Source organism: Capra hircus, unplaced genomic scaffold (genome assembly GCF_001704415.2).
Source record: "Capra hircus breed San Clemente unplaced genomic scaffold, ASM170441v1, whole genome shotgun sequence".
NCBI lineage: Eukaryota > Metazoa > Chordata > Mammalia > Artiodactyla > Bovidae > Capra > Capra hircus.
Window position 1 is genome coordinate 15,848 of NW_017189698.1, and position 11,821 is coordinate 27,668.

General features: G+C 42.6%; 1 pseudogene and 1 gene segment (V, D, J or C); both read right to left on the bottom strand.

Moving 5' to 3' along the window:
• Positions 1–297: 297 nt before the first annotated feature.
• Positions 298–984, bottom strand: LOC108634635. The segment is given in 2 exon segments: positions 298–722; positions 855–984. Coding segments are annotated over 2 exon segments (534 nt in total).
• Positions 985–11,060: 10,076 nt separating this feature from the next.
• LOC108634636 lies at positions 11,061–11,821 on the bottom strand (annotated as a pseudogene).

Here is an 11,821-nt window from a genome sequence, read left to right on the forward strand (position 1 = left end):
ACACAATCATGGCCTGAATTTCAAAAACCAGAGACCAGCCTCAAGGTCACACAGTCATCCACCAACAATGTGCCCTGGAATTTTCCTTAACACATTGTGAAATATTTCAGCATATATAATCTGAATTGTCATTGAAGAGTTAATGTCATTTTAAGGGATTTATGCCATCTGGGGAAATGTGGATAGGCTGAAACCAGGCATTACGGGAGAAAAGCGCTTAGGTTCCTCTTTACACTGTCCTGCCACATATTTCTCCGTAGGGCAATCCAAGAATTCCAATGTCCTTGGTTCTGAGTATCAGAGCTGGAAGTGCTTTGACAGTACCTCTGGAGAGAGAAACAACACCCCTTGCAGGGCTGCCCACAGCCAGAGCCCCATCTGCACTCTGGGTTTGTGCTCAGCTCCCCCGCAGCCCTGTGTCACTGTGTCACTCAGAGCACAGTAGTACACAGCCGAGTCTGATGCTTGCACTGCCCGTTTCTGCAGGTGGAAGGACCTGTCACTCTGAACAAGAGTGGCCTGAAAACCTTCATGCTCTACCTTCTTGTCTGCTGTTAAGCCCTTCAGGAGGAGTTGAGGAGCTTTGTTGAGATGCTGGACGTACCAGTAAAGATAGGGAGTAAGACCAGCAGTCTGGTAAGTGCAGTTCAGGGTCATGAGAGCCCCCTCTGAGACAGTCACTGGGCCTTCCGTCTGGTTCACTGAGTCACCATTGGTCCCTCCTACAAGAAAATCACTTTGTTATCATAGAAATGTACAGGAGAGGAGTTTTCAGTCAGATAAGAAAAATAAAACTTACCCATAATTATAAGAAAGTGAAAAATCATTAACATTTAGGATAAAATGTTACTTACCTAATACTAAGATGATCAGAAGAACTGAGTGAGTGACAGGATGCATGTTCACAAAAGAAAACGATCCTTGTTCCCTGGAATACATCAGTCTAACAAATCTAGTCTCCATCTGGATGTTACAGAAACTCCTCACTCAGAAACTGAGAGCCGCTTTCTATACTGCAAGAATATTCTGTCTTCTGGCTACAAAGTAGTCAAGTGAAACCAGCTCCTGACTACAGTGAGGAACCGCATCTGAAGGAAGCCCCGCCCTCTGGTGGTGATCGTGAAAATTGCACTAAAGTCTAGTCTGACCTGTTCCTCCTGATAATAGTTTGTGGGATTACATACAGGAGAATGGGACAGGACCCTAAGAAGAGAGTCCTAAATATAAGCGTGCTTGGGGAATAGTCTATTATTACTTCCATAATTTTTTGCATGGTACAGGTATTTCTAGCTTTGCAAGAAACCCCAGTTACAGTTTCTAGATGGAATAGTTAGAAGTTCCTTCCTTGCACATGTCTCAATCCCACGGGTAGAGAAGGATCCCTCTGTATGGAAAATGCTCCTTCCTCTCCCCAAGTCATCTCTCTGAAGTAGTTATATTCATGTTGACTCTGTCAACATGCCATGGAGAAAATTTTATCTAAGGCAGGTGTCAAATAATGTGTAGTTAAATGCTAAGGTTATTTTCCTGATTAATCATGGAATGACTGATTTGTAAAACACAATAAAAGTAAAATACGTGATTTCTTTTTCACTGATAATGGTAGAGTTGATCTCCCAATTGGAAAACTATTTTTGGACCTTGAACATAGGGAGCACAGAGATAAGGAAAACAGATGAGATGAGCACTAACATAGCACAGCTTACTTGATGGAGGCAGCTTCCAGGCACCAGTGCATGAGGGATTTACCAAAAATAGTGCAGCTGTCTCATTGTAGAATTGAGACCGAATAGGAGAACAAAAATCCTGAAATACCTAAAAATTGTGGACTTCTGTACAGGAGAGGAGGAATGTTGACAAAAGAGAGAGAGAGAGATACAAAGCAGGGGTTGGGGGGCGGAGTGGAGGGGAGTTGGGCCATCCTTAGATGACAGCAACCTTACACCTTTAGCCTCATGAGGGACAGGTGACCTTACTTAGGTACCTTGGTTCTTGAAACACAATCACTATTGTTTTACTTCTTGTCACATAGTTGTTTTAACTCAACTAAGTATTTTTTTTTTTTTTTTTTTTTTTTTATTTTACTTTACATACTGTATTGTTTTCATACTTGACATGAATCACATGGTGTACATGCATAAAATGAAAGAATGCAAGTTTAGATGCTTAATGTATTAGCCAGGCACTCTTCATTCCAGAGGCATGTCTACGTGGTGTTTGTCTGTCTTCTGTTTATTTGCTTTATTAAGGACTCAGGAATCTCTATGGAAAGAACTGTTTGCTCAGTGTCTGTCGGCCCATTTGTCTGGTTTCCTGTGCGATTATTTGTGCCAGTGAAGTGAACCCAGCAGAAGATTTAACGTGGTCATTTCATACCTTGTTTTCTCTAGGGTTGGGTTTACCTTATGCAAAGTAAGACTGTATTATGGTAAGAAGTCAAGCATTGCTGTTTGCTGACATACACCATTCTAAGGCGTGGGAACACTGCTGCTGCAGACAGCTGGGAGGTTGCCTTACATGGGCTCTTTGGGCAGTGCTGTCAGCCCAGGATCAATGCTGTGACCTTAGTTGAATTAAGTCCGATTTATTTATTTCTGTTTTTATTTCCAATACTCTAGGAGGTGGGTCAAAGGGGATTGTGCTGTGATGTATGTCAAAGAGTGTACTGCCTATGTTTTCCTCTAAGAGTTTGATGGATTCTGGCTTCATTCAAGTCGTTAATCCATTTTGAGTTTATTTTGTGTATGGTGTTGGGAAGGGTTCTAGTGTCATCCTTTTACCTGTAGCTTTCCAATTATCTTCCAATCAAAAATAAATGTTTCTAAATGGAAATGACCAAGTCAGTTGAACGCAAGAGCAATCTTCTTCAAATGATACCTATTAATGGACATAGAATTTCTCAACAGTGAAAATTACCTGTTTTTCTAAAATTAGGGTATTTTTTAAATGCACGCTGTTTGCTGAGTTCTTCTGTTTTGTTTTTGGCTGTGCTGGGTCTTAATTTCGGCTTCTGAGATCCAGTTCCCTGACCAAGGATCAAACTCAGGCCCCCGGCATTGGGAGCGCAGAGTCCTAGCCCCTGGACCAAAGTTCCCCCTAAAATTGGTGTCTTGAGTCAAGTTATCAAGCTGGCAGGACTCTGGCTCAGCGGATCCCCGAGGTGCTCTTAAACTGTTGTGCATGTTCAGGAATCCCTGGGCTCCAGCATTCATTCTGGAAACTTAGAGAGTTGTCCACAACATGGAAACCAAAAACAGACATGATTCCTATCTCAAACTGCTTTCAGTTGACTGAGGAGCAGGTTAAAAAAAAAAAAAATTCTCAGCCTTGTCTGTAGTCCCACCAGCCTGGACTCAGAGATGTGGAATGGGGGATCAGACCAAGAGTAGAGAGCTGACACAGTTACTACCAGGGGAATAAAACCTGCTTGGATACTTTCCTTTCACTGTTCAGATTTCATTTTGTTTTTTTCATCTCCCTCTCCCTTCCTAAGCCCTGTTTATCAACATGCTGAAGCCCCAGTGCTCACGTGTCCAACACCCAGTGTGCAAGACTCTAGGTTGTTTGGAGGAAATCCGTGTTTACCTTCTGGTGGGTGTTCAGACATCCCCCCTGTTAAATCCTGCCTGTAGTCCTGGGGACTACATCCTCCAGGAATATTAAAACCATTATAACTATTAAATTCTGCATTTTTGTAGTTGTGCCTATAAATTTTTAAATGATTCAGTGTTTACGCCACATCTCCTAGACTGCTCAGAAATAAAACATATACCTCTTTTCTCCTTCTGTGTCGCCCACTGTCCTTACAGAAACTCTGGTCCCAAAGTTGCAGACAGGAGTTCAGCCTGCAGAGATGCAGAGGGTAAACTCTGTGCAATGGGCCCAATTGTAGCAGAGATGAAGCGACTGACCCAAGGGGCTCCACATTCCTGCTCATGAGCAGAGGAGTGGGGAGAGGTTCCTGCCTTGGGAGGGGCTGACACTTTCTCCTAGTTTCTTGGAGCAAGTGAAAAACTCACTCCACTCCAACGGCAGTCTGCCTTCAAACTGGGGACAGGATGAGAATAGCCTCTTTACCATTGATCATATCATCTCAGGGAAAATTAATTCATCATTCAATCAAGTTTCAGATATACTGAAAAGTGTTTATATACTCTTAAAACAATAACAGGAAAAGCTCTCTCCTTAACTTACACAGAGATTTTGTATCTCACAAGTTATCCAATAGCAGTATATTGGTTTTTTTTTTTTACTTAAAAAGTGACATTTCTTCATTATCTTTTATCCTGACATGTGGAACTTTGCTGAATGTTCATAAACTGTGTGCAAGGCTGAAAGCAAATCAGTTTGAAGGCTGCAGTGATTATTGATCATGTCTTACAGCATTTTTCCATTGATCTGTCAACAAATAGGGGAAAATACACCTTCAGTTATATAGCCGGGGAAATTAAAGTGGCCCTGCGTGGCACTGAGAAAGGCACTTTTATGTTGAGCATAAGTCACCTGCTCTTCTCTGTCAGGACCAGGGGCTTGTCTGGAGGGGCTGCTGAGAATGGGAACATTGACCACAGGGCTACCAAACCCTGTAGGCGAGATTCCTAGCAGTGCCAACATGGCCCTAGCTTTTCACTGAGCTTCGGTTCCTTTCTTGAAAAATAAGGAGAAACTTTGTGTTATAAAAAAATGACATGAATGAAAATTGATGTAGGTACTGGAACAAACTCTGCCTTTTATATTAATAATGGTCATCAGTGAGTGATCCTTGCTGTATCACGATGCCATAGTATGTACCTGTGCTTAAAATTTTATTTCTATAAAACACACAAGCAGGCGTGTTTATATAAAATTTTATAATGATTTTAAACAGATAGAGATATATAGATGATTTTGATTCTTAAGTGCATGAAGGAGGGTCTATTATTGCCATTTTACATATTTTGACACTGATGCACAGAGAGGCTAAGGAGTGCCTCAAAAGCGATGCTGTGATGCAGATGACAGGGTGTGAATCCAGCTAATTTCGATTCATCCTTTTATTAAGGGTGATATCAAATGTATACAAAAGTGTCCAGGATGAAAGAGCAAAGTCTGGGCCTGTCCTCCCCTCCTGCCTGCCTGTCTCTTTTCCTCCTCCCTCTCCCTCCAGGGAGGCAGAACAGCTCCTGATGTGTTAAAGGCAGGTGGCTTCCCATGTCACTCTACTCTCTTCCTGCGCCCGTGGCTTCTTATTACACTGTGAAGCAATGTGAGCAGCGCCTTGATAACTTCTACAACATCTAATAGTCCTTTCTTAAGTAAGGGAGGGTGTTAGGAACTCAAAAAGGATAGTGAACTAAGTGGTCCTGTGAGGTGAGTTAAATTTTGGAAAGGACTTCCCTGGTGGCTCAGACAGAAAAAATATCTGTCTGCAATACAGGAGACCTAGGTTCAGTCCCTGGGTCGGGAAGATCCCCTGGAGGAAAACATGGCAACCCACTCGAGTCGTCCTGCCTGGGGAAGGCCACGGACAGAGGAGCCTGGCAGCCTACAGTCCACAGGGTCACAAAAGAGTTGCACACGACTGCGCGACTCACACTAACTCAACAGCAGCTTCATGACTAACCTTCACACTGTACAGACGAGGAAGCAGAAAGTCAGAGCGAACGGCCTGCTTAAGGTCACACAGTCTGTGCTGTGAGGTCCTTTCTGCCTACTGTCCTGTACTGGAGACCATACAGCCCCCTGGGACATGAGCTCCATCAGAGCAGACATCACATCTGTCTTGCCAACTAATGTTTCCCCAATGCTGACCAGAAAACCAAGAATTAATGAATAAACTATACTGAAATTTCTCACACTGGGATCCATGCTGTGATGATAAAAATCACAGGGAAAAAAACAGGTATGTTTCCATGAGATGTTAATTCAGATTTGTTTGCTTTGTGGATCAGCTTCTATATTATGACTAATAATTTAAAATTTTATTTTTGGACTATTCAAGTCGTGAATGGTAAATCTGCATAGATTTTAAACATAAAATGAGTCTAAAAGGCATTATGCAATCAAACATGACTTTTGACCTCTACCCCAGAGGATGTTGTGCTCTTAGATATTTTTATAGAGAAGCTAGAAATCCAGTTTTCAATGTGATGTCTGATTTTTAAATAATAACCATAACTACTAGCTTCATATGCACAGTCCAAGGTTGCAGCCTCCTTCTCCACCACAGAAATTGCAGACTGGACTTGAGTTACCTTCTGGGTCAGGCTGGATCCTGCAAGAAAGAGCCTTTACTTACAAGCATGATGGTATAGGGGATGAAGTGGCTTAGGACCTAGTGCCCGATTCCATTGCTCCTTATCCCTGCCTTTCAAGATGCATCAGGTAACACTGATCTGTGCCCCCACAACCTTGGCACTGAGAGAGGGCATGAGTCCTGTGTGTGGCCACCCTCACCAAGACAGACAGAGGCTCTGCCCACCTCGGCGCACTGGCAACCAGCACATGGGCAGCTCCTCCCTGCAGTGACGCGTCCTCTGCTCCATTTCAGATCCAGATCTGAATTCTGGACCCTGTGCTCAAGAGGTCCAGGCAGAGCTCCTGGGCTGTGGGATGCCTCTGCCCCACGCAGGAAACTGAGTCAGCAGCTGGAAGGCAGTGTGTCTGTGTCGGGTCACAGCTTTCCTTCCTAGGAGGGAAATGCTAGACTTCTGCACATCAGTTTGTCGAATTAGAACACTCTCAGACTAGAAATAAACAGTGGTAAAACGGGATCATACTCAGTTCATTCTCCTTTGGATCAGAGAATCAAAAGGAACAATGGGGTTTCCACTCAACAGAAAGGCAGAATTTTTCGCTTCTGTCTTTGTCTCTGCCTCCTATGGAATCTGGTAAAAGTTACCTGCGAAATATTTTGTTGTCTATGAACGATTTCATATCTTGCCTCTGCATCACAAAATCTGTCAAGTGTGTGCCATGTTAAATAGCAGCAGGGCGAGAAATACATGTGTATGTGATCACAATTTACATGTATGTATGTGTGTAAACAAAAGTAAATTCAGATAATTTTAGTCAGTGCCTAAATATAAGAACCTCTGTTAAAACTCAATATTTCTGAATCACCCCCAACTCTTCCAAACCACACCCATTAATTGTGGTGTAAATTAGGATAGGGAAAACCCTAAAAATACCCAAATCTGGAGCCAAGCATTATCAAAAGCAATAGAAATCCTGTTCGAAATGTCAGCACAGTTCAATCTCCATTGACATCTGTTGCTTGCATCACAGTCTTAGAACTCTTTGACATCTTAAATATTGGGAGTTTTGTCTCACTGCTCTAGACATAGGTCCATGAGAACATTTAAGACCAAGGTCATCAAAATTTTAAATGTTATCGTTCTTCATAAGGGCTTTCTCTGGTGGCTCAGCTGGTAAAGAATCCGCCTGCAACGTGGAAGACCTGGGTTTGATCCCTGGGTTGGGAAGGTCCCCTGGAGAAGGGCATGACTACCCACTCCAGTATTCTGACCTGGAGAATTGTTGGTAAATCATTTTGCTTAATGCTAGAGATGAAGATGGACCAGCATTCTTTTTACCCTCCCTCTCAGCTTTATCAAGTAGCTTTCACTTGAAAACCGTAGAAATTCGTGAAGCCACTAAAGCAAGCACTAGATTTTAAGCTTTTATCGCGAGAAAATTGCCTTTGAAAGTTTCTGTTTTGTCACAAATTACCAATATGCTTAGAAAAATCAAAGAAACTTCCTCATCATGCCCGTATTTGTTGCTGTTTAGTCACTAAGTTGTGCCTGACCCTTTGCAACCCCATGAACTGTTACCCACCAGGCTCCTCCGTCCATGGGATTTCCAAGACCAGAATACTGGGGTGGGTTGCTATATCCTTCTCCAGGGGATCTGCTCGACCCGGGGGTTGAACTCATCCTGGAGAAGATCTTCTGCATTGGCAGGTGGATTCTGTACCACTGAGCCCCCAGGGAAGCCCAGACCCATATTTACTAATTGTCTAAAAAAAAGGATTTGCTTTAATAAGATATACACTGTAGCAGAACATGTAGCAGAACAGAAAATGCTGTGTCTTACAGTCCCAAGGAGGAAACATATTTACCACATGAAGGGTTTTTTTTTTTTAATTTGAAAATAGAGTCCTCATTTCCATGGCAAAGACCTGTAATGTATGTCCCCTTTAATATGGCTACTGAGGCTCAGCTATTAGCCCTGGAATAAGCAGGTTATTCAATCAAAGGGAATCTGAGCAACTTTATGTTCAAAGACATAAAAAATAATGACTGCAATTTTTTGGCCTCAGTGTTCAGGAATATATACAGACTCCTGTGATTGCCCATTGAGTAAAGTACAGTTTTGATTATTGCATTAACTTATTTTTCATCAAATGAAAACTTCAAAAATTAGAAAATTCTAAGAATGCAATGGTATTTAACAACAAAAAAAAAACAGATCTCATAATGGTTCTATCAACTAGCTTTTAAGAATATTAAGTCACGCATCAGAATGATTGACAGTCCTACTGAAGCTCTGCTCCTAACTGGCTATGTAACCTCGATTAAGTTACCAAACATCTCTATACATCAATTTTGTCATTTGTAAATTGGAAGTTTCCTAGTATCCACCTGAAGAGGTGGAAAGGGATTTAAAAAGCTTAGCCCATTGCCCATAAATCTGCCAATATCACATACTGGGGACAAACAGAGCCCAGTGAGTGAATAAAATGATTTGTGAAAGAAACATTATTCTAAGACACGTGTGGTGTCTTAAAGCAATACAATCCTGAAGCAGGAGACTCGGTCATGGTCTACTATATTCTCAACACTTATTCATACGACTGACACATATGAGTATGTGCTCAAAAAGTTTTCCTGAATGAATGCAGGTATAGCTTGGAATGATTATATCTCATGTAAGCATGAAAGCATAATTTTAAAGAGTGTTTTCTCTTGTACTTACTCATTTCACATCCATAACGAAATGTTGGTGCCAAATAAAGCAAAATGAAATGAAACAAATATGAAAACACAAAAAGTCAAACCTCTAACTGAAAGTACATTCACTTAGAGCAATAGAGCTGCTGCACGTGAGTGCTCATACCAGCATTATTTATAAGAGCTAAAAAGTGGAAATAACCAAAATGTTTCCCAAACAATCGTTCTTCAAGTGAAGAATGGATAAGGAGAATAGGGGGTATCACAGAGCAGCCTATTAAGTGACCATAAGGCGTAGAGAAGAGCGGATATGGAGACACGCCATGGAGAGACGCCACGAGGCGAAAGAAGACAGGTACAAACAGTCACATGCGAGCTGATCCTATCTCTAGGAAACGCCCAGAGCCATCACATCCACAGAGACAGAGAACAGAGGCATGGATGCCACTGTTTGGGGGAAACGGGGAACGGGAGTGACTGCTAATGGGCACCAAGTTTCTTCCTGGGGTGGTGTTCTGGAATCAGATAGTACTGATGACTGCACGACTCTGTGAACATGCAAACCACTCGATTGTACAGTTAAAACCTTGAAGGTGATGATATGTGAATCATCTTTATAAAGCTGTTATTTAAAAAGTGATAGAGCTGAAAATACTCATATTAATAACAGATCAAGTGCTGGGACAGAAAGAGTCCTGGGGGGTTCTAATCTGCCAATATCAGGTCAAAATAAGAGGGTTATAATGCTTTGATCTTAAAGAGGAGGGTAAAATTTATGAAGAGGGTTTACCATGAAGCTAATTCAGCTTGTATTTCACGATCTCCTTAGTGTCCTGGGCCCAAGAAACTTGACTCTGCAATTTCATTTTCTTTTTCTTAATAAGAGCCTCTGAAATCAGAGAAAACTCAGGCTCTGCAAAACCTTCATCTGTACCTGTCAGTCCCACAGAATCATACAAGAGGATAAAGGAAGGGTGAGGTTCAGAGACCTCCAGAATGCCAGGACGAATTTCTCTTGGTGAGTTTCATTCATTGCAAGTTACAGTGAGAGCCACACATTTCTCTGTTTTCTGCTCCTCCTGCTGTGGGAACATTGCTGAATATGTCGAGAATTTAGAATCCCTGGTCAACCAAAAGTCCATGTGCCCTCTTTTCACTAACAGGACTGAGTGTTTGCTTGGTCACTGAATTTGACACATTTCAAAAGGATCAGAGACCTCAATACACTGATAAAGATAATATGTCAGGTTCCGTGGTCATGCTTATGTCCAGAATTTCTCACAGCACAGATCCTCAAGACCAGAATCGGGATCATGACCCAGCATTCTGTAAAGAGCTGCCATGATGACAAGATGCGGGTGGAGCTGTGTCACCAACATATAAAGCAAGACACCTCATGCACAAAATGGTTCACTGACTAGACTGCTCTGGCCCACAGGGCCCTTGACAGAAGGAATATCTTTTCAGGAAACCATCTTTATGGGACTCACAGCAGCAGCATTTCTTGAGCAACCATAAGAGGTGGAAAAGTCAAGGGAAGAGAGTGTGAAGGTCCCAGTCACTAAAGATGGAGTGTCTGCAGGTGAAACTCAGCAAGACACACAATTCTGGTCTGAATTATAACACTCAGACAGCAGCTTCAAGGACATACATTCATCCATGAACAAGGTGCCTGGAGTTTCCATCAACAGGTTGTGACATATTTCAGCATAAATCAACTGAACTGTCATTGAACAGAGTTAATGTCACTTCCAGGAATTCTATGCCATCTGGAGAAATGTGACTGGGCTAAAAACAGGCATTTCTGGAGAAGGCCATTGAGATTCCTCTTTTCACTGTTCCTGGCAGATTCCTCTCTATAGACCAGTCCAAGAATTGCAGGGTTCTTGGCACTGAGCTTCAGAGCTGGAAGTTGTTTGATGATGCCTCTGGCATAAAACAGGGGCTTCCCAGGTGGCTCAGTGGTAAAGAATCTGCCTGACAAACAGGAGACATGGGTACCATTCCTGGGTCGGAATAATTTCCAGGAGAAAGAAATGGCAACCCACTCCAGTCTTCTTGCCTGGGAAATCCCATGGACAGAAGAGCCCACTGCAGTCACAGGGTCGAAAAAGAGTCGGATATGACTTAGCAAATAAACAACAGCACAGCTAGCATAAAACACCTAAGACAGAAAGAGCCACCCCCTTGCAGGGCTGCCCACAGCCAGAGCCCCATCTGCACTCTGGGTTTGTGCTCAGCTCCCCCGCAGCCCTGTGTCACTGTGTCACCCAGAGCACAGTAGTACACAGCCGAGTCTGATGCTTGCACTGCCCGTTTCTGCAGGTGGAAGGACCTGTCACTCTGAACAAGAGTGGCCTGAAAACCTTCACTCTTCGGCTTCGGGTCTCTCGGCCGAGCCTTTCAGGAGGAGTCGAAGGAGCTTTGTTGAGATGCTGGACGTACCAGTAAAGATAGGGAGTAAGACCAGCAGTCTGGTAAGTGCAGTTCAGGGTCATAAGAGCCCCCTCTGAGACAGTCACTGGGCCTTCTGTCTGGTTTACTGAGTCACCATTGGTCCCTCCTGGAAGAGAATCACTTTGTTATAGTAGAAATGTACAGGAGGAGAGTTTTCAGCCAGGGAAGTAATGTAAAACTTACCTATAATCATAGAAAAATGAAAAATCATTAACATGTAGGATAAAATGTTACTTACTGAATATTAAGATGATCAGAAGAACTGAGTGAGTGGCAGAATGCATGTTCGCAAAAGAAAACGATCCTTGTTCCCTGGAATACAACAGTCTAATAAATCTAGTCTCCATCTGGATGTTACAGAAGCTCATCACTCAGAAACTGAGAGCCCCTTTCTGTACAGCAGCAATATTCTGTCTTGTGGCTACAAAGTA